The sequence below is a fragment of the Gobius niger genome (assembly GCF_951799975.1).
Source record: "Gobius niger genome assembly, chromosome: 13".
Lineage (NCBI taxonomy): Eukaryota > Metazoa > Chordata > Actinopteri > Gobiiformes > Gobiidae > Gobius > Gobius niger.
This window is the reverse complement of record NC_136864.1, coordinates 12,488,654-12,513,036: the sequence shown is the minus strand read 5'-3', so window position 1 is coordinate 12,513,036 and position 24,383 is coordinate 12,488,654. Positions and strand designations below refer to the sequence as shown.

Genomic DNA, 24,383 nt, shown 5'->3' with positions numbered 1-24,383 from the left:
ATACAAAGCCAGAATTTGGATCCTCTTCATAATAAGCTTTTTAAAGTCTGACGTGTCATCATGTAGAATCACGATTTACTGGAAAGGCGTTCAGGCCAGACACCGTTACCAAACTTGCTCTGATCCTGTATGTGATCAAATTCACTTTCTCGCACAGATTAGCATGCTTGCTAGCTGCCATTATTGTCATCTGTCCCAAAATCGATGTGGCTTTTTGAATAATTACATTTTATAACAACTTGAAAATACACAGTGGCAAGAAAAAGTATGTACACCGTTTTTTTTTTACATTTCTGCCTAAATTGGTCACTAAATGTAGTTTGATCTTCATCAAAATCACATGAATTATTAAACAGTGTCTGCTTAAACTAATACCACCCAAACACTTACATTTTGTCAAATTTAGTGACCAATTTAGGCAGAAATGTGACAAATTCCAAATGGTGTATTTACTTGTTTTGCCACTGTAGATGTATTTTCTTGACACCTAGATATTAATTGATGTTATATTGCAAAAATATCAAGACTAAGGTGTTCAAAAGCAGTTCAAAATCCTTAATAAAACAGGACCTTTACCAACTAAGATTTAATAATGAAGAAGCTATGTCATTATCCGCAGTATATGTTATTCTTTGTATATTCTGTGTACTAACTGTGTGATAAGGACACCACTCTAATATCTAGTCCTGTGCTGAGACACGTTGTTGTGATGCTACCTCACTCTACAGCCGAGTGATGTAGCTGCCAAACAAATCTCAGTGGATAAGCTCCGTACAGTAAATGTCACCAGCGTGCTCGAACACACATGCAATCCCGATCACGACGCACATGCACAACCTTTCCTCTGTCCATAAACTGCAGCCTCCCGTCAGTCCGCGCCCATTAAACAGACCACAGCATCACATCTGTAACGGGAAGCTTTTCAGGGGGAACATGCTCACTTCAGACACAGGCTCTTTGTGGGATTAAAGGCTAGTGTAGTCCCTGAAGTACTAAGACACCGGGATGGGTAAAGAGCACAGTATATCGTGAAGCCTCAAAAAGATTGCTAAAAATTCTCCTTTTTTCCCCAGGTTTGACAGTTTTGGCGATGGTTATCATTTCACTTCCTTATTGGACATGGGCAGATCATGTGACTTTATATGTAGACTTTCCTTAACTTTTCCCAAGCCTCATACTGTAGGTGCTATGAGCTAGTGCCAGTTCTGTCCTTGGATGATGGAACTCTCTCTCTCAGTAAAATGGCTTCTTTCTTTCAACTTTTCCTCACTGGTGTAAAACCTCTACACCTTTTACGCTAATACTTGTCACAGGCATTATTCCTGCAGTTGGAAATTGTGAAAACCCTCTCCTGTTCACTTCAAGAACTGCAACTGCTCTTTGAATAATATGGTTTAATGACATGTCTAATAATGTCTTTATTTTATAGGTTTTGTTTATTTGGTTTATTACCGTATTTTCCGGAGCATAAGTCGCACCAGCCAAAAAATGCGTAATGAAGAAGAAAAAATATATATAAATATATCGCTCCGGAGTATAAGTCGCACCAGCCTTGGCAGCTACCTGAGCATGGAGGCGTAACTGCACCGTTGACAAGCCTCTCCCGGCAGCACGTTGTTCAAGCACCCACTTGCAAACTCGATCCTCTCGTTCCCATCTTTAGCCCGCGATTAGCTTTTTTGGTTTTCTTCATTGCAGTTAGAGTAACCTCTGCTTTTCGCCAGCTCGATTACCTTTTAAAATTACCTTTAAATTTTCAGTGGTACAGGCGTAGTAGATACTGGTACACAAACCTAGAGCGCCCTCTAGCGGCTGTAAGTGTGAAAATAACAAACATGTGAAATTGTATGTTTTTATATATAAGTTGCACCTGAGTATAAGTCGCACCTCCAGCCAAACTATGAAAAAAAGTGTGATTTATAGTCCGGAAAATACGGTCATTGTTTTACTCAGGCCTCTCATTAACGTTCTCAATTATTCATAGTGACTGAATAAAAGAGTGACATGAGTTGTTTGTTTGTGTTGACCTTGAAAGCAACTGACCACTGACCACATTGACAAGAACTGGATTTCCATTTAATTTGGTAAGCAAGCGGTAAACATTGAAATACCAATTCAGGTCAAAACGGATCATTCGTTTCTAGCACAGAAGCTTCAAAGCTAATATACAGTAATGTCTCTGGTCCCTAACAGCGATCACTTGAACTGCCCTGACTCTCTGCTCCCATAGAGGCCCCACTGAATACAAGCCTGGCCTTTCCTTCTGACTCACTCACACACCAGACGCACTCATCCCAACAGACAGATGCTGATGATAGCCACTTTGTGCGGCCCAAAAATTGGAACGGACACAATGAAGTCAACCGAGGAAACTGACTGTGACATTTTGATGGTGAGACAGAGCGACACAACACAAACAAGCCAAAAATAAAAAACAAAATGAATAAATGAAGGAGACACGACCAAAAGAGTTCAATGCAGCCCCGTGGAAAGACCAGTCACTCTGACATAAAACACTTTTCATTCAACGTGCGATTGCGATAGCAGCAGGACATTAAGACAATCCAAATCCTGCAAAGGTTTGCCTGGCCATTTAATTAAAGGTCTTTTAAGTACTGCCTTGTGCTGCTTATATACAGTATATCCCTATTCCCAAAGAGACCCATATGACACCCAGTCATATTCTTTGTTCAATACATTGCTGGTGATGTTCATTTTGGCTATCAACACTTGGATTTTATGCATTTTAATTAAGATTCCTCATATGCTGTATAGTAGTTCTACCAATACGTATCACAATACTGAGAGGCTGATCCTATTGTACTGTACTGTAATTATGACAAGTATTATGTTTACCTTAAAGTGTGAAAAGAAAACAGTCATGTGTCCAAAGTTTATAAACCAAATGGCATTTATTGAAGAGTTAAGACGGAAAAGTGCACGAACACAAAGTGCTGTTTAACTGTTACAGGAAAACAATGGAGTGCATGATGAAAACGCCTCCAAACACAAGTATTGAAAGCATTGTGATATTTGGTATGGCAGCAAAACGTATAGCGATACAATACGATATTTTGTCCCTGCCCTAGTCTTTACAAAGTGTTTCTGCCATAATCATCATGGTGTTACATTTTTAGTTCCCATCCTATTACCATGCAACAAAGTCACCAAATAACATTTTTAAATTTGTCGTGAAAAAAATGCATTTTGACCAGATTAATCAAAAGCTGGGGAGTAGCGTTTGAAAAATGGTTATATACTGCAGTGTGTTGTAAGCAACAAGTCCTGAGTAAGTAATGAGCTTTTTCCTTTGATATTTTTCTGAACAACACCTCTCTTTTCTATCTCCCCGCTGAGAGAAAATGACGTGGAGCTGAAAATGAACAGTGGATAATTCCCGTTTTAGATTTGGCGAGTGGTGGGCAGCGTTCCCAGGGCGAGAGGTCACAGAGGTGTTGATTGGCTGGCAGAAGCGTGAAGCCATTTGAGTTTTTAGAGTATCTTCTGGAGAGCTCCCCAGGAATTGGTGACGTTTTCTTTGACTCTGAACAGGATATTTTACTTTATTACATTATTTAGTATATACGCATCAAACAGCTGCAAAAATGTGCAGCTTTTGACTTTTTTGTCGACTTTTTTCGTCTTGTTTGGGGTTTTGAATATTTATGCCTTATACCTTTGTCAATCATTCCCACGCACCCACGCGCTCACACACAAAAGCAACTCGCACAATGTAAATCAAAAGCAATCAACAAGGCTGATGATCCAAAAAGAACAAGGATATGAATGAATATACAAACAAAAGGCAAATAAAAGATGAATAAAAATGACAGGCTGAAGACACATGTTGCTTCCTCTCTGACAGATATGCACGTGTCTCTCCAATAAACACACATTTACAATGGTCACGTGTAGTTAGTCAAACATAATGTAATTTCTTAAAAAATAAAGCATAAGATGTTGGAAAATGTAGCTTAACATTATGATTTAATGCTTAAAACAACATTTTTTTTATTGAAGCTCCTTCAGATATTGCTTACATATACATATAAAGGAATTTCTTGCTTATTTTATGAGCTTGGACAAAGTTCATATTGTAAAGTTCATTCACAGATAAAGATCATCTATAGGTGGATAGACGTTGGCAGTATAGCTTGCCAACATGAAGGCAATACACATACATATTTGTTTTCAGGAATATTCCTGGGACTACACATAATAAATTATGAATATATTGCTTATTTCTTATACCAGCAACAGCGCACTACACTGGACGCAAACACTTGTTGACAGTAGTAATAAAAAGTCCATATACTCACAATCCTCTGAGTCGGAGCCAAATTTTCTCAATTTGTTCTGGTTGGAGGTACTTCAAGGACGTGCTTTCGAACTCTTCTATCTCTTTGGTTGGTGACTCCATGTCCGATGCACAACTGATGGCCAGATGTGCCAAGATGAAAAAATAAAAAATCTATAGATAAAACAAAATAAACTTTAATCCGTCTTAAGAAACGGGCAATCAGAAAGGTTGGGATACGGAGATACCCAAGACACAACTTCTTTGGTCTTCATTCACAATTTTTCAACACGCCTAAACTTAAAAGAGTAGAAGCGGCAAGTCAGTCACGCTGCTGCTGCTGCTGGTGAAATAGTGTCTCTTTCTCTCCTCTTCTTGGTTGTGGCTGAGAGTAGAGTGTCATTCGCTCAGTGCTCTCCTCCTCCTCCTCCTCCTCCTCCTCCTCCTCTCTTGCAGGGGGGCTGGAGCAGTGCCATGCCCTCCCAGCAACAACGGGATGCAGACGGCAGGACGGCAGCAGCGCAATCTGGGATTAACGTTTCGCCTCTGAGCTCTCTCTCACTAAGATACACACACACACACATATAGGCAGAGTGAAGGGGGAGGAGAGAGGCGGAGCCAAGGGAGGAGTCTCATAATGACCAATAGTGCTTCTGCAAAGAGCATGGGCAGCCACAGAGAGAGGAGAGGTGCTTCAAGGATGTGACTAAAGTATATATTGTTGGGCTGCGCTACATGCTATGAAAAAAATGCATTTTGACCAGAAAAATCAATAGCTGGCGAGCGACGTTTGAAAAATGGTTATGTACTGTAGTGTGGCCTGAAAGCAACAAGTCAAGTCCTGAGTAAGTTATGAGTTTAGATTTGGTACCTGGTAGAGTTTATTCGACAAAACTTCATGCAGAACTGAGTAATCTGGTTCTGGCTAAAGTGCTCCCATCTGTACTTACTGGGTTATATTGTGTCAAAGGTCAACACCAAACTGCCCTCCACATTTTCTGAGCAGTTCTGTGCTCGTGATGAAGTGACATCACGGCATCATGGAGTTGCAAACCACTCTGTTATAGCAGACACTGAACGTTTGTTTTCATTCCCACTGCTGCCTGCAGAGGGAGTTACAGGCGAAATCCTGACCAGCTCTGACCCCTGTGTCTGTGTCACTGTCTTATCCACAGTGTTGAGAATGACGGCGTTTAAATGACCACATTAGTGACTCCGTTAAATTTCCCAGTAACAAGTAATCTAATTACTATTTCCTCCGTGAGAACGTCGTTCCGGTTTCTGTCTGAGTAGCGGAGGGAGGTAATTATTTACTAAGGCTGGCAGAAAAACTGCACTGCCTCAGATCCTGCTCTCGTCTGTTTTTCCAAGGAGTTGAGCAGCTTTTGTTTCAGGAAATGAGAAAGAGCAACAGTGACGTTGATCGGCAGACAGAGTGATGGACTGCATAATGGACCAATCAGAGGAGGTGCTTTGCGGGCGAAAAGTCACATTCATTGGTTTAAGCTCCACACGGTCTGTTGTTTGTTGTTGTCCTCCTAAAACTGGAGCTGCAGTTTTACGGATATATTTCATTATTTGACGACTCGTTTGGATGGATTTAAAGCTGGCAATGACAGAAGTGAAGTGCGGGAGCTGCTGCATGTTTGTGGAGTTTCTAGACAGGTGTGGCGATGTGCGCAGATGTTAATGTAACTTTATCATCACGTTTAGTAGCCTAACTGTGTTGTTTGGCCATCGTCTACTGCTTGAAGTTGTCTGATAAATTGTTTTACTGCAGTGCCTTCTGAGTTTGCTGTGTCAGTGTCAGTGGCAGAGCTCTGGGTCAGAGACTGAAAGTAAACGCTAGTTCTGACAGCGTCGGTGAATTTGTGGCTAAAACAGGTTTATGTTTGCTCCTGTCAGTAGTATAAATCCATGGTTTCTTCTAAAAAGTCAAGAAATGTGCCCAAAGGAACAAATCCTAGCCTTTTAAGTAATATCGCTGATGTCCATAATACATTGGCAACAGCCCCAGTTGTGACCAATGTGACCAATCCACTAATGAGAAATTGCCTAGTAACAAAGATCCAAATCTCACTGTATGAAATGTGATAATTAATTGCATGTCTCGTAGGTGGTCAAATTATTCACCAAAAAATAAGAAAAACAATACTAACTAGAAATGCAATGGCTGCGCCATTGCGATTGACTGCGGAATTGCGGGAAGCGAATGCAGAAATTGCATAAACTGTTCAAATTGCATAAATTGCTTAATTTGCATAATCCAATTTGCATAAACTGGTAAAATGCATAAAATGTCATGTTGCATAAACTGTATAAACTGCATAAAGTGGTAAAATGCATGAATGGGTTAATTTGCATAAATTATGTAAAGTGCATAAGCTCTTTAAAATTCATAAATCCTAAATGGCATGAACTCTTAAGTTGCATAAACGGTTCAAAATGCATAAAGTGGTTAATTTGCATAAATTGTTAATATTGCATAAACTTTTATATTCCATAAACTGGTCAAACTGTTGAAATGGCCTCAGTGCTTGATTGGCAGAAGCTGCACAAATGGCTGAAAGGCCTGGAGTCTCCCCATTGGCTGGATTCCCCCATACACACTAATGCAAAAATTTCAAACTCTCGTATAAAAAAACTGGAAAACTGCAAAAGGCCAATTTTTTCTCAAAACCCACAAGTTGCAGAAGCTGAACATGCACAAAGTGCAGAAATTGCATAAAATGCAGAAAAAAGTGCAGAAAAGCATGGATTTGCGGCAGCCCCATTATAAGTCAATGGCAAAAATCTCCGACATTTTGGCCGATTGCGGAAAAAACGTAAGTTGCAGAAGTCCCAAAAGTAATAGCACCCTTCTCCTCAACATGCGGAACATTTTGATGCATAACTTGCATAAATTGCACAAAGCATGAAGGTGCTGAAAGCTGGAGAAAATCGGGAAAAAGATGGAAGAGGAATAATAATAAAGAACATGAAAACCAATAATTGACTGCGGAAGAATTCCGCAGTCAATCAATAATCAGTGCTTTGTGTATTTTGTATGTGAAAAGCTAACACTGTTTGTGGACACATAAAAGGGCTACACAGTATTGGAAGGTAAGACCCCATGGAGACGAGATATTATGTTATTTGAAGAGGACAATATATTCCGGGATGATTGCAGTCCAAGCCGTAACGTACAATCTGGTTGTACATGCTATGACAAAGTCACAGTATACGTGTGATTTTTCCCTGCGGTGTCAGCAGTGCTTCATATCCAAATAAATACAGTGCAGTGTCTAATGTTACAACACAGGGCTCCACCGTTTCCTGCCGCGCTGCTTTTCTGCTGGTCATGCAGAGTGTAATGTAGCAGGAAATGACAATATCAGACATAATTCCATATGACCTCCAGCTACACCGTAAATGCCACAAACGTCCCGCTAAGATTAGAGTAAATTGTATGTAAAACTATGAATATCATGAATAATTGTCCAGTACATTTACAAAAACATTGTGCATTGTGCATTGAGAGAGAGTCAAGGGTTTTTCATTCCTCAATGTTTAAGCAGTTTTCTGTTCAGATGTAACTGAACAAAGACAAAGAAGTTTACACAAGAAGTTGTTTCATAATTTCACAGAATCATCTTTGTGAATTTAATTGCCATTTTCGCCAAATTAATTTCTCATTTTCTCTCTTCTTTCAAAGACAACATCTCCACTTAAAGTAGCTCCGAACAACTCCCTTACAGCAATAACTATTCAAAATAGGATATCCAAAATCCCCAATTTTATATGTAATATGTCAAATACGTTGATATAATAAACCTTTGAATTTATCAATTCATTTTTGTTCCTGAAAATATACATGTTTGTCTTATTCCCCTATAAAAGCATTAACAAATATAAAACGTTATATATGTCTGTAATTTACTGCTTCAAATTGACATTTCCCCCATCTTCACCATAATGTCTCATTCTCTCAATGTTTTCCAATTCCTCTTGTCATCAAAAACCTGCTCCTCTTGCTCCTCATATGAGACTTAAATGTCCCAGACCGGATACAGCACAGGGTATTTCCCTGAGGTGCTCACTAAGGTCAACTACATTAAGGTTATAGTTAAGGTTAAGGTACACTTCATTGTCCATGTAGGGAAATCTGATCCATCCTCCAATACCGTAGGGGCGACCTGTCAGGAGCAATGGATCTGGAGCCTGCCCGGTAGAGCATAAATTCCAGAGTATGTCAAAAAAAAAAAAGTAAGTCTCTAGCCCATTCCTGTGCGGAGTTATGCATTTTTAAAGAATAACCAGAATGCTCATTCTAGCCACTAGGGGGCATTAAATAAAAAAAAAAAGGATAGAGTTCCACACGTGTCCAGCAGAGGGCACTGACATAATAAGAGCTCAGGATATGAACAACACATTATATAGCCATGTGGTAAATGGACAGTCTGCCCCAGGGCGGCTGTGGCTTCAATAAAAGTTTACCACCACCAAGTGAATGAATAATGACTACTGCACTTTCAGGAACTTGTGACACCGGCTTGTAAAGTGCAATACAAGTGTAAGCCGTCATTGATGAAGCTACAGTCTAGTTGGGGCTTTGATCAAATCACAGCTTATTATTATTCATTTATTGGAGACATTTTCTCTATTATATGTGGCCCGCGACCCGCCATGGGAGCTGAATTTCGGCCCGCAACCCAAAATGAGTTTGACACCCCTGGGTTAGACCATACAAAAGATTTAGCCATTTATATGTATCTTTGACTTAATTGCCTTGTTTTGTATGGTTAAAACAGAGTAGCTGGGGAGATCTATCAAGACAAGTTTGAAAAAAGGCAGCACAATCTTTTGAAATCTTGTTGAGTTTTGCCGACTATTATTGTAAAAAAAAAAAAAAAAAAGCACCTTTATCTGTCTTTGTCACCATCACTGAACACAGACCCCAGACAGGAATTTCCAACAACTTTGCACATCTGACCTGCGCCATTTAAACCTTTGTCACAAGCACGAACCACAATTATCACTTCGGGACAAGTTCGAATCCCATACGAGTGACTCAGCCGCTCTTCCCCTGTTTGCCCCCTACTGCACTCTCGCGCTCCTTTCAGTTACTTGATGCAGGATGCGGCGGGGACAATGCCGGGGCGCCACCTCAAAAGGACCATCCGCTTTCATCTTCTCAGATGGGCCCTTAGTGAGGACGGAGGAGACCAGAGTGCAACAAAGTTTTGATGTTTTCTTCAAAGCTTGAACCGTATTACCCGTGTTCGCTTTCCCTTCAATCCATTTCGGGGTTTTGCGTCCTCTGCTGGTCCCCGAGAGATACGGAGCTCTGAAGGCAAAGAATGACAGGTCAAGTTAAGGCCAAACCACAAAAGCAACTCTAAATCTTCACACGTTTGCACTCGAGGGGAGAGGCAGTGTCTGGGCTTCAATGAATGTGCTGCTGAACAACGTTATGACAAGAAAGGTCACCAGGAACTGCACTGTTTCTTGGAATGAGAGTGAACCTTGTAAACCAGGGCAATCTCTGGACTAATGTCTTTTGTCTAACATTTAGTTAAATCAACACTAGACAAGAGAAATTAGCAAATCAATGTACTGTATTTTCCAGACTATAAGTCGCTCCAGAGTATAAGACGCTCTAGCCAAAAAATGCCTAATGAAGAAAAAAGCAACAGGCTGATTAGGCGTACGGTATGCTAACGTAACACATTGATGGTTAGCTACATGAAGCATAAACAACAAATTAAATAGGTGTCTAATATGTAATACAGTTCAGATAACTATAGCATAAAGAACATAAATCTCACTCCAAATCTGTAAATCCATTGAAATCTTCATCCTCTGTCTGTGTCACTTCTAAACAGTCGCCTTGACAACGACCTGGGCACGGAGGCGTAACTGCACCATTGACCAACCTCTCCCGGCAGCACATTTTTCAAGTTCTCATTTGCGAACTCGTTGCTCTAGCTGTGGCAATTTAGCTTTTAGCCCGTGATTAGCTTTGCATTGTTGTCTTCTCTAAGAGAAACCCTTGCCTCCCGCTCACTCCAAACTTTCTTTCTGCTGCTCGATTAGCCTGTAGTGCCCTCTAGTGGCATGTGAAAGTATATATTTGGATTAAAACAAAGGAAAAAAATTTCATATTAGTTGCTCCGGAGTATAAGACACACCCCCCTGCCAAACTATGAAAAAAAGAAGGAAAAAAAAGTGTGACTTATAGTCCTGAAAATATGGCATATATGAACACTTTCCCTTCAAGGCCAAGCAACAGAGCTACACCAGATAAAGACTGACACATACCCGCTTCCTAACGATGCCCCCGGTCGTTCTCCGCCTGCCTCTCCTCGGTCAATGGCCGGTTGTCCTTCCTGTCCCCAAGAAAAAGTTCCAGCACCTGACCTGGTGTACTGTGTCTTTCGCATGTCTTGATGTCTTTATATGTGCTTTGCCTTAACCTAATCTGATTGTAATTTTGCATCGTCTTTTGTAAAGGCATTGAGTTGCCTTGTGTACGAAATGTGTGGTATAAATAAAAATGCCTTGCCTTAAAAAAATAAATTACAATAATTGATTGGATTTATATGTTGAATGTCATTCAGGTATTGTAGAAAAAGAATTACTGTGTGGAAAAAGCAGCTTTTGGTGAAACGTTTGTTTTGAACATATTCCCAAAGGCAACAAATCCCAGGCACTCTGTCTTCAGAAAAGCACCATGTTGTTAGTCAGTGGTTGAAAAGCTACAGCCAACATTTTTCTTTTGTACAATCCTTTGGGAGGTAAGATGGAGATGCTGTAAAGATGCATCTTCCAATTTTGTCCGTCCACAATGCACCGTTCCCATTATACATTGATTAGTGCCCTACACATTCGTCGGAGAAAATTGCACTGCACGTCGAAGCGGCTATTGGACTTGTCGCCACTTAACAATAGAGCCAGATTGTCTTGGTAAGTCTTGTCACTTGGCGGGACAGTTTCGCAATCTCCCACATAATCATCCTGACTAAACGTGTCTAAAAACAGCATAGGTAACAATAGGCAGATTGCTCAAACCTCTACAGTGTATATTGGGCCTTTTTAAATGAGTAAATCTCAATGAACATGAATCTAAAAGTCTTCAGCTCAAAGTAATCAGTGGGCTCTAAGTAAATCAGACACCTTTTACTTTCAATTTTCAATATGTGGAGTTGAAATACTACTCAGTCACAATAGAAGTTAAATAATACTGATGCAACTTTCATTACAACACAATCTAGATTATCTCTAAGCACTGAAGTATACAGGTAATAGGAAGTGCCAAGAACCAAAAATAAAGCACTGCTGAAAGAAATAGCCCCAGGTTGTTGCACCCAAAGAGTCAGAATACTTTAATTACATTGCAAACTGATGAATGAAACTCCTTGCGGCAAAGAACAAGCACATAACACAGTGGAACCTGGACAGGTGAAGGATATTACATAACACTGTGGAGTGTGTTTTGGGGAAGGTAAGCAGTACGTTTCACAACTTTCAGGGGGCAATACGGTCATGATAATGTAAACAAAGAATTAGCTCACAATCAATTAAAAGGATTTGTGAAATGCACAGACAAAAAAATCAGGTAAAGATTTGGTCAAATTAAATAACACCACAAGTGAGATACATTGTGAGTTTGGAAAATACTGAGCCAATGTCACGGCATCGCGTCATACTGTGGCCTAGCCGAGGGGGAAGAAAGCTTGTTGAAAGCTCGATGTTTTCTGGTGGACTATGAGTCTGTTTAGCACACACAAATAAAGCTAAGTTAAATCAGGCCCATATGAATGTTTTATTTCATTAGAAGTGAAAAAACAGCACTTGAGACTAATGGTTAACATGAAGCAGTAGGAGTGTGGCAATATATCGATTTTAAGATATATCGCAATGTTTTGTGGGACGATACGATACTTTTTATTCCGATGTCGATAGTTTTGATGACGTCATGCATATTAATGAACCACGTTATGCATATTAATGTTTTCACAGTCAATAGAGGCCAATAATGATCAAGAATTTAATGCTGCCAATAGAGGGCAGCAATACAATTTTAAGCACTTGGACCAATCACTCACACAAATATATTACTTTTAATGATAGATTAATTCATATTAATTTGGGGTTGATTTTTTTCCTTTTGAAATAGGACTGTGGTTTATATTTTATTTAAATGTAAATGAAGTGATGCCTCAGAGATCTATAGATCCATCTTCAGTGTGTGAGTCAGGGATCATTTATTCACACAGAAAGAGGAGAACAAAAAACACACATGTAAATAAATGTAAATGTTGAATAATATGTAGTTAAAATAAAGGTTAAAATGGCATGTTTTTTTTCTTAATCGTGATGTATCATAGGTTTTTTTGTGCAATCGATTATCACAGTATCGGCGTATCGTGAGCTTATCGTGTATCGCATATCGTATCGAATCATGAGGTACCCAGAGGTTCCCACCCCAGTTAGCATCATGATTAGCTTTCTCCATTATTTATGGGTTGTTGAACCACGTAGTACCTCTCCATGTCTCCGTATCTTCACTTCGTAGAAAATACATCGATAATTCAACACGTAGTGGTGGAGCAAGTAATTCTTTTCCATTTTTCTTTTTTTTTTTACCACACTCAGCTTCGAACATGATCATTTGTGGGTGTTCCCAGAAATGCCGTCTGTATCAATAGGAGACTGTGGCTCTCAATCTGCAACACTGGACCCTCTGACCACCACCATTCACTCACACACACACACACACACTCACACACCAACACTGAATTCTAACATAGGCAAGGCAGGTGAAGTGTCTTGCCCAAAACTACAACAACACTATGCATCATTTAGACCACCAACTTGTGAATGCGTGGGTAAATGCTTGAACCACCGGTAACAGGTTTTTGTTTATCAAATGCAAGAAATAGCATGGATACAGTTCCATAGATACAGTTCAAGGAGGAAAATGCAGATCTTAATGTGATTAAAAGCTGTGCCTTGAGGCCCGGCTACACAACAATAACACATCTACATGAATGATTATCACACGCAAAAGTGCTGGCACATAAAGCCAGCATTTTATTCAGTTTCAAGAGTGATGAACCAACACCAGAGCTAAAACTGATTGTGCGCCTGCATGTGCTGATAATCAAAATACATTAATAATAATGGCACAAAAAAAAAAAAAACGCTAATGAATCAGGCTTATGAAAATAAATTATTTGTAAGGCACTGACAGAGACTTATCGCCCCGCTCCGCCATTTTCATTTGCATCAGCTATGGGCTCCAAGAATGAAATCTCCGACATTAACAACCCCAGTCATTTTCAGGTACATGAAAAATTCAAAATCCCATTTAAATTTCTAGAGTAAGTCATAGCGGATATTTATACATGAAAATAGAAGCTTTCTTTCCTGTAATAACCACCTTTTGTCAGAGATCATTAATAATTAAAGGCATTTGAAACCTCTCTAAACTGGCTCTGTGCTAGACTTACTTGGAAAGGCAAATACTTCATGAGGTGATACTTGCTGTGAAAAGTTTGAACGGCTCACATAGAAGAAGAAGAAGCTGATTGAGGATCCATTAGGGTAATTTGTGGAGTATAAATCTGTAAACATAGCAACGTAGTAGTCTAAATCTGGACCATGCAACCCAAACAAGGCTTAGAGCAGCTTAGGGGTATTATTGGGTTTACATGAGGTGATAGGCTTTAACAGTCTCTGGAACGACACGTTAGCTCAATAGAAGCACTGACTTTAATGTTTACTATAATATCTACAGAAAGACGTTTTACTACACTACTCCCCAGCCAGGTCTTGCTAAGTCTTTCTTCGGGTTCAAGCCCAATGAAAATGCTACTATGTCTAACACTGAGATCGTGCAAGTCATTATAACCAAAGGGAAACCTGGTCCAGCTGGTTGAACCTAAGCATGGTTTCTGCTGCATGGACAAAATGCACTCTACAATACAAAACGCACCCTCAGCTGAACCTGCGCTGATGCTATTAGTGCAATAAATGACCAAAGGTAGATGTAAAGGCCTTCAAACACTAATGACATTGTCGAGGGGAGGGGGTTGTTGTTCGTGTACTGTTTTGAAATCCTGTTAAAGGCAGGGGTCGGGCGGTAAAAATGGGGACACAGCCAGAGTAATACACTTTCACGTCCGTATTTGTCAATGCCAGCCAAAGGTTTTCTATAATACTTCAGCGAATTTAAAACAAAGCTTCCTCAAGTGTGTCTTATACTAAACATACACAGAACAGTTATGAGAAACAAATGGTAAGCACAGTATATAAAGCGCAAGTCAAGCCAAAACCATAATTTTGTCAATGTAAAAAAAAAAAAAACACATTAGCAACTAGTGCTAGGAGCTAATACAGCCTTAACAGTTTAATGTATGTTAAGCCTGGGTCATACGAGAGGAGCTTTTCTATTTTGAAAAGGCAGGTGGCCAATGCTGTCTATCTGAGTCTGACCTCACATGTCTTTTTGGGGGCTGGCACTGGTCTCACACTTGAATTGTGTGAAATAATCATGTGGGTATTGTTTCAGACTCAAATCCACTAGTGTGTCCCAGACATTATATATAATCTTAAGGTTTTACTGAGTAGCAAGTAAATAAGACTCTGAGAGGCGCCAAATTAGATTCAGTATAAACCATTTAGTTTCTCAAAACATATAATGGTCAAGGTTAATTGGAACAGAAAGACATTCATTGTGTACAAATTCATCCTACCTTAATTGTATCTAAAAACTCTAACTAGTAGCTGGTTGTTCTTTATTGATGACATTTGAGCAGTCCACAGTTGTAGTGAGTACAGACAGTGCTGGGAGTGGGAGTGACACAGCTCTTTAACTTCATAAGTGTGGGGTCAGGCTTCACTCAGTTTGATGAATATGTCTGTCGCTTGTCACCGCGGCGACCGGATGAAGCTCATTAGTCACCGTGGTGACCGGAGATGGGGATCTGTGAACCAGGGGCTGGTGCTGAGGAGAGGGTCAGACTCTGAGTCGACACGAGACTTCATGAGCTCCAATTAACAAAAGGATAAATCACCGCACTGACCACCACTGTCAGAGCGGGGCCAGAGCAGGGGCCAGAGCAGGACCAGAGCGGGACCAAAGTGGGGCCAGAGCAAGACCAGAGCCGGGCAAGAGTGGGACCAGAGCGGGACCAGAGCGGGACCAGAGCGGGGCCAGAGCGGGGCCAGAGCGGGGCCAGAGCGGGACCAGAGCGAGACCAGAGCGAGACCGGGGCGAGACCAGATCAGGACCAGAGTGGGGCCAGAGTGATTCCAAAGTGAGACCAGAGCGGGACCGGAGTGGGGCCAGAGTGAGACCAGGGCGAGGCCGGGGCGAGACCAGATCGGGACCAGAGTGGGGCCAGAGTGAGACCAGAGCGGGACCAAAGTGGGGCCAGAGCAAGACCAGAGCCGGGCCAGAGCGGGACCAGAGCGAGACCAAAGTGGGGCCAGAGCAAGACCAGAGCCGGGCAAGAGTGGGACCAGAGCTGGACCAGAGCGGGACCAGAGTGGGGCCAGAGTGAGACCAGAGCCGGGCAAGAGTGGGACCAGAGCGGGACCAGAGCGAGACCAGAGTGAGACCAGAGCGAGACCAGTCAGACCAGTCTCCCCTTTACACAACCCTAATACTACATGTTGGCAGTAAACTGTTTTGTTTTTGTACCTAGCAATCTTTCCTCTCATCACTTGATGTATAACAAATTGTAAAATGACTCATTATGCTAATAGAAATTGTTTCCACAGATGTTTTTACAGCTAATTGGTCTGGTCTTTCAACCTTACTACATCTTGACAAAATTCAAAACTGATGAGGGAAAGGTTTTTTGGGACATTTTTCATTAATAGTTTTAAAAATTATTTCATCAGTCCTTTTCATAGTTGTTGTTTTTTTTTTTTACAATGTTATCCATAAAGGGATTTGTTATTGCCACAATTAATGTCTCTTCTGTTTGTGTAGCAACTTTTTTGTGTAGGATTTGACCCCAGATGCCATTATTATGTCTTTATCTGCGACATTTGATCCCATATTTGAATTTGCTTTTCGACTTTACTCCCCTATGGTCCAACAGTACACTCACTGGCCAAGGTTGAACTCGCAGCTCTATCTATCCATCTATGAGACAGCTGTGGAAATAAAGGCTTTCCATGAAAAGTCATTCAACTCTTCCAGCTCAGAGGGGAAAGAATCTGGCCTTGATCGAAGAGGCCAACCATATTTCATATCAAACATACCAGTGCCTTTTATAAAAGAGCTGACAGACAGAATGAGCCACCGGGTGTGGATCTCTATCACATGGAGCTCTGTTCATGGGTCGCATTACTGTTTATATTCTACCCCTATTATGCTGATTTTTTTATGCGGGTGAATGAGATTACATTGGGATATTTTAACTCGGTAACTACAGAGGTTACACAACATCGCAGCGTAATGAAACATGGATTACAGCAATTATAGTGTAAAAGTAATTAGAAATAATGATCAGGAGAAAGCCACTGGCCCAGAACCATTTTCCTCACGGGCCTGAATCAGAAAACCTCCATGGTGCATGTGGTTACATAAGTCTGACGGCGGCACCCTTTTAAAGCCAGAGCCGTGACAAGTCCCCAGTCACTTCAAGCGCAATTCATCATGTGTTGACAGTTTTTCTTACAGATGTATAGGAGACACAATGGTGATGAACTAACCTCACACCGACCAGGGTGACACATTTATGCCCCTCCATAGGCACATTGAGTTGCGTACAAAATGCGCGGTATAAATAAAGTTGCCTTGCCATTAATTTAGTAAATTGTTTATCATTATTTGGCACCAGACATTGTAATAAATAATATACTTTAAAGAAGTAACTTGTTTACCTTAATAAATCCTGTTCGTAGTCCCTCTGTGGGTAATACAAGTGTTAAAGGGATGATTGGGGGGGGGGGGGGGTCTTTCGTCCCCCTGGTGTCTGGCCAGAAAACCACAATTGCAACTTTCCTGCCACCGGGGTGGGAGGTGCAATACACACTAATGGAATCGCGAAGAAGACGCTAACAGGCTAACTGCGGGCTAGTGCCACTTTAGAAGGATTTACAGTTAAGTTTGAGTGAAAAAAAATGATCTCCATTGTGTAATTGGATGTACAATATCCCTCTCTCCCTTTTCTGTCAGCGTAGTGTTTACTCTCACAGACAATTTATGAGTATAAAATCGCAGCATGTTACCACACCTGCAGTGACGCCTATGGCCTTTAGGGGCATGAGTTACTTAGTTCTGCTTTAAATTCTTGCAGGCATCCTCACTAAGAAATAAAATAAAACCTTGAATGCACGCAATAATTTCCCCACATTTTAAACTGGATCTCCATTTGTCCACGTCTGGTTTGTTGTTGTTTACAGTGTTGCTTGTGATGCAATGATTGTCATAATACAAATAATGATAGGGCCATATTATGAAGCGTCTCGGGCTCTGAGAGTGGTGCTGGTGCCCAGAGTCAGGACTAAACATGATGATGCTTTGTTTCAGTTTTATGCAGCTAAAATATGTGAAGAGGACTCAGGCCTCTGCTCTGACAATGTTTAGCTTAGCATATGACAAATGAAAGCATTTTACCTTCACTTTCACTCATTTTATATTATGTAATGATTATTTATGGCTTTTATATGCTTTTTATGTTGCCTATTTTTAATACATTTCAGTTCTGTAAAGCACTTTGAATTTTCTGTGCACACTCTGAAAATAAGCCTCCCTCGCCTAATAATAGACACAGCCAGACCTGCATATACTGCATCAAACATCACGGCACGTTACTCAACATTTAGAGGAGCCGATCGGTTTCAAATTTGAGCCGATAAAGTGTAGCCTAGGACTGAATTAGAATATGAATCCCTATCGTGTTAGTAAGTCTACCAACCATACAACAGTGCAGCTTGTCTATTTAAAATGTAACACAGTCTTAATGAGGAAAAATGGCAGCGGCGTGGCACCTGCAGCACAAATGATTCAGCGTTCGTTAATCCTTGAGTGGCTTTATGTTGTCCTCCTCTGTGACTCACAGCAAAATCTTGTAGCATTAAAGAGAACTCAAAAATGTAGTTAAAGTTAAAGTCAACGATGTGATATAGTGGGGAAAGAGTGGAGATCATGTTTTGGGTTGTGATTTTGTGCGTTACACCTGACAAGATAAACTGAAGCATTTTACAGCTTTTATTTCTTGACAGTGTAAAAAATGTGTCATTTAGTAAGACGTATTCCTGAAACAACACGTCTTGTTTCAGGAATCTCAAAGAGTTAAAAACTAGGCAGTGTTTCTGTGTGGAGTCTATTAGTCCAATACATCGAACCAACTGGATTATCTTGGCTTGAAAGCCAACATTTTACCACTAAACATGTTGCTTCTTCACAGACTGGGTCTATGACTCTGTCCCACGAGAGACAACAGTGGAAGATTACACATGACCGTGCACAAGTGTTTAAAATCTCCACAGTCGCGGGGTAATTGTGGCAAAATTTTAATGATTTAATGATTTAATGAAACAACAGAGAGCCAACACTCGACCGATATAGGTTAAAGGCTGATGCCGATATTTTGGGATGATAATTGGCCGATGCCGATATGATCGGCCAATATTTTTGACTGATATTTTTGGCCAATTTTTCCAGATGTCTGTAAAAACAAATACTTGGCCGCTCCAGCACTGGCCAATTGTATTTTATTACTTTAGGTGATCCAATCATAGTTTCTGTCCCAGTTTTGATTAGTTAAGGTTAAGGTTAAGGTATACTTTATTAATCCCCGTAGGAGAAATTCATTCTCTGCATTTGACCCATCCTCAATGCCGCTGGGGCGACCGCTCCAGGCAGCCTGGCAGCTGGAGGATTCACCTATTGTGCATGTTTTTAGTGGTAAGGGAAACCGGAGTACCCACAGGAAACCTATGCAGACACGGGGAGGACATGCAAACTCCACACAGAAAGGCTCTGTCCCTGGTGGGAATCGAACCCGGACCTTCTAGCTGTGAAGCACGAGTGCTAACCGCTGTACTACTGTGCCACCGAAGTTGTTGTTAGCATTGTTACTAGCAGCATGCAGTAACAATGCAGCATGTCCATATTGACCGAGGGTTATTGAAACTTGTGTTTAACAAATATGAAGCTAACCAATTTTCATTGCGATGTTTCTTACCTCCCCTGAGGCCTAGGGGCTTTTCCAATGCAAAAAAGTCTCTATCATTTCTCTATAACCAAATATCGGCCCGACATATTGGTCGGCCTCTACTTTTAAGTCAAAATAGTCATATTGAATTTGTTAAGACATGGCTCCAGTCCTATCAGTAGACTTTCCTGGATAAGTAAAGGACAAATAATTTCTCAAATTGATATTACAAAATCGTATCATTTGCACAGTATGTTCCAGGGAAGTCTTTTCATCCTTCAGTCTTTCCGATTATTCCCACACAACTGCACCCATTTAACACTGAACCTTGGTTTATTCTAACCTTCAATCAGCCTCAGTTTATGAGAGTCAATAACCACTGTCACTTAGCTCAGTCCCATCCACGAGACCAATCACATGCCCCCTCCTCCTATAAAATCTAATTACTGCGGCTGAAGAGAGGAGGTGACACGGTGCTTACATCATGTTATGGATTACTGCTAGCTGCCCGCTCATTTAATCTCCCGTACAATAATTGCACTGCTATTTGACACGCCATAGTAGATAGCGGTCAGTCCCCGTGGATTTGGTCTGTATCGAACACAGCAGGACTGGCCCAAAGGAAGCCCCAGGTCCCTGGTCTTTTAGTCCCAGAGAAATGGACTTTAGTGGATGAATCATGCATTATCGCAAGGATCGACCCCGGGACCTTATTGCTGCGAGGGTTAGCCTATGTGCCGTATTTTGAAACTAGATATAGCATTGTGAAAATATGCAGTTATTATGCCATCTCTAGTCAATATAACTGGTGCTTTCATACATTAGCTCCACTCTACATCCAAGGCCAAGAAGCAAATGCAAACAGTTCAGCCCCAGCCAAACATTTAGCAGCGTTTGGCCTCTCTGAGCATAAAATCGCCCGCAATATGTTCACGGGCACAACACACTATGAGCAAATAAGAAAGTAGAGAACCCAACGGTCTGCCAGTATGAGTGGGCAGGTCTCAGGTTTGCCAATGGCGAAAAGCTCAGTTCCAACATGGCAACGTAGAAAGATCCTTCGATAGATCTTCAACACGGAACGAAAACAACACAAATGTGCGCTTTATGTTTTCGACGCATCGCCCCCACATCACCGTGAGGCTGGTAAGGCATCTGGCAAAAAACAACAACCACAACAAAAACACGATCACTATGGCAACAGGGCATAAAAAGGAAAGGCTATATTAATTTGGAGACAAAACACTCATCTTGAAATACTTTTTTTTTTTTTTTACAGTAATGTTAACAACAATAATTAACCTGCTGGTTCTTCATCAATAAGGTATCAGGTATAGAATCAAAATAATCTTAATAACACTGCAGTAAACGCAATAGTCAATTATTTTGGTTGAAATTGTAGGTACTATAATGCGCTCTGCATACAAATACCGTATTTTCCGGACTATACAATTCATAGTTTGGCTGGGGGTGTGACTTATACACAGTTGAAACTTATATATCAAAATGTATAGTTTTACATGTTTGTTATTTTCACACTGACAGCCACTAGAGGGCGCTATAGGCTTGTGTACCAGTATCTGCCACGCCTGTACCACTGAAGATTTAAAAAATGGTAGTCGAGCAGCAGAAAGAAAGTTTGTATTGAGCGAGAAACTTGTGAGGGACTGGTGAAAAGCGGAGATTACTTTTACTGCAATGAAGAAAACAAAAAAAAAGCTAATCGTGAACTAAAAGCTAAATGGCCACGAGTTCGCAAATGAGAGCTTGAACAACGTGCTGCTGGGAGAGGCTTGTCAACGGTGCATGTTACACCTCCATGCCCAGGTAGTCGCCAAGGCTGGTGCGACTTATACTCCGGAGCGATTTACAGTCCGAAAAATACAGTAATCCCCTGTCTGATAACCCTGTAGTTTCTCTACAAACACCCTCTTCAATGTGATTCTCTCAGCAGTTCATTTTTCAGCCTCTCTCAAATGTTAAGCTCCTGGATGTGTTAAAAAATATGCACTGTGATCTGTATTATAACATTCAAACAACAAAAGTAATCTCTATACAATCTCCCCAAAAAAAAACTCAAAATATTGTTTTTCCCAAAAGCCTTTGTCCCTCCTGTTAAACAAATCACTAGCCACCCCAGCGTTTATCTCTATATCCGAACTATCCATCTCTTCCAGGTTAAAGTGAACGTATTTGTCCTCACTCCAGCGCGGGCAGCTGTGTTTTCTCTAAAAGTGGACAGTGGCTGTAAATAAAAGAACAGGCAGTATCCAGTCAGGTGGAAAATCACTTTCTCCCTGTCGCCGCCTGTCGCTGTGAAATTATGACCCGAAGATGAGGGGAGGCAGTGGAAAGAACAGCCTGCTGTAACATGAGAGGGCATTACCTACAGACAGACAGCCTGCAATCAATGAGAGCCACAGAATATTCCAAACACGCTGTATCTCTGTGTAAAGGAAGGGTATTTGATGGAAACATTTCAGTCCAGATGTGTGCATGTATGTTTTTTTTCTTTCCACGCATTTACAAAAAATGGACATATATAAAGGTAAATTTCCCATTGACTAAACGCGGTCGGCACGGCAACAGTTTAAAATTGTTTACCTTCTTCTATAGATACAGACGGCATCTCGTCATAGAAGGGGGCGTGGCTTCACCAAGGGGGAAAATAGAATCTTTAGAGAAACACAATTTTTCACTCTTCTTTGCCATTTTCTGGTTCAATATAAACATATTTATCACACATAAAAAACTCAAGTGTAAATAAATCGGGCCTATTTAGATATTTTCTCACAGCAGATTGTTCAGTAGAAGTGAAAAAACGGCAGTTGTAGCAAGCGCTAGCTAACCGTTAGCATTAGCCCGATGCTAACATGTAGCATCATGTTAGCATCCTCCGTTATTCATGTAGCCTATTTATGGGCTGTTGAACCACTTTGCTCCTCCCCATGTCTTTGTATCATTAGCCTATTTAGTAGAAACCATGTTCATAATTCAGCATTTGTTACAGTAGGCTAGTTTTAGGTTTTGAATAATTTGAGAAAATTTTAATTTTTTCAAAATTGTTTTCCCCCTTAACTGTTTTCAAAAATGACCATATATGGGCGATTCCAGAGATGCCGTCTGTATCTATGTCACTTCCTGTCACTGTCCAATAAGGAAGTGAAACTATAAACATCACAAAACTGGCCAAACTAAAGAACGTTTGGCACAACCTTAAAAATGTTAAATATACTGTAATTGACTATTTTTTAGTTAATGTTTCTGTCGAATGTGTCATATAGACTTTGAAGGATTTTCAGGTAAAGCGTAGGGTCTATTGTCTGTTTAAATGCAGCGTAAGGCTCAAACAGTGAAGCATCAATACAAACACTGAACCAGGACTAAATTATAGGACAGGGTTAAGCTGAACCAGGACTAAACTAACCCTAGTCTAAACTGAGCAACACTTAAAATCCAGCAGTGTGACCAGTTTAACCAGATAAATCAGCATGAACGTGTCTCAAAACAAACCTTTCAGCAATTATTCTAATTGGGCAACTCTGTCAGATGAAAAAGCACTGTAGAATAAACTGTATCAGATGTGGATTTTGCAGAATATTCACAGAAGCGACACGTGACCTCCAACTTTCCGTCAGCCACCAATTCTTAAAAACATGATCGTGGAGGTAAAGACTCAAACAGAGGAAATGTCTGGTTAAGGGATAAGTGTGAATCTAATGATTCATGTTAAATTAATAAATACAAATAATGTTGTGTGAGAGACTGTGAAGATCTCTCCTTGATTAAAACAGGAGCATCAGACCAGTCAGAAACAGCCATTTTGCAATAGTAACGTGCATGCCAACAGACAGACACAGATAGTCGACAAAACCTCATCTCACTTCCACGTCTGGTTTGTGGCTTACTTATACGGACCATCTTAAGTATCTCGTGACAAACGCGCTCGTCTGCACCCGCGGCATTTGTGTCGGTCTCTCGAGGCATCAAGGTTAATTGGAATCAGGCGTTAAAAGACGTCCAATATTCTAAAAGTGACAACAAATTATGTTAATGGTGGTTTGAAGTCCTTGTTATCAAGGTGGAATCAATCATGCCGCGTCCCACGAGGTCAGCAGCCACACACAGCAATTAGCACAGTGGAGAGAGTGTATCCAGTCAGCTAAATGTCAGACAAAAACTCATCTGCAACAACTGCTAAAGAGACACCACTCCACCTCATGATAGGGGATTTTGTATTCAGACAATGACAGGCTTGTTTAGAGCAAAATGAAGGATCTGAGCAATAACAGTCTATTCAGTGTGTTATGTAATGTAGTGGATCTATCAAAAAGGCCTGTTTGATATGTGCTTTGTAATAAGTTCAACATTGTTTTTGTGTTGTCTGTAATATTGTGTCAACTTCAAAGTTTTACACAAATATATCAAAGGTCTCGAGAGTATTACAAGCTCTGTAGTACAAAAGTCGCGGTCTGAACTCTAGAAAGCAGGTTGCCCATGATGTGTGGTTGATGACATATATGAGAAAAACATGCTTTCTTTAGAAAAGGTAATAACGCTCAAATGTCAAGCCTTAACTCTCCCCACACACATGTTTTATGAATAGTTTTATAATGTCAGCAAGTCACTAAATGGAAGAACTACCTAATCTATACAATGCTTTTAAGCTTCAGACAATATTCAAGGAGACAGTTCATTACATATGTCAATGTAATTATGTCAATGCAATCAATTTCATCCTAATAGATACAGAAGGCATCTCTGGAATCTCCCATATATGGTAATGTTTGAAAACAGTTAAGGGGGAAAACAATTTGGAGAAAAATCTAAGCTTTCTCTAATTATTCAAAAACTACTTTAACAAATGCTGAATAATGAATATAGTTTTCTACTAAATAAAGATACAAAGACGTGGAGCAAAGTGG

At 40.5% G+C, this 24,383-nt stretch overlaps 1 protein-coding gene across 5 annotated transcripts in view; it reads right to left on the bottom strand.

Annotated features, from left to right (window-relative positions):
- The window catches only part of pde1cb (phosphodiesterase 1C, calmodulin-dependent b), a 162,439-nt gene that overhangs the window by 97,527 nt on the left and 40,529 nt on the right, over window positions 1-24,383 (bottom strand). The window contains exon 1 of one of the 5 annotated variants that reach the window (XM_079569735.1): window positions 4,320-4,762. The exons of the other annotated variants lie outside the window; for them this stretch is intronic. Coding sequence (XP_079425861.1) covers window positions 4,320-4,420 — 101 coding nt within the window. The 5' untranslated portion in view covers window positions 4,421-4,762. Of the gene's footprint in view, window positions 1-4,319; window positions 4,763-24,383 lie in introns of those variants that run through there. 5 annotated transcript variants of the gene reach the window in all.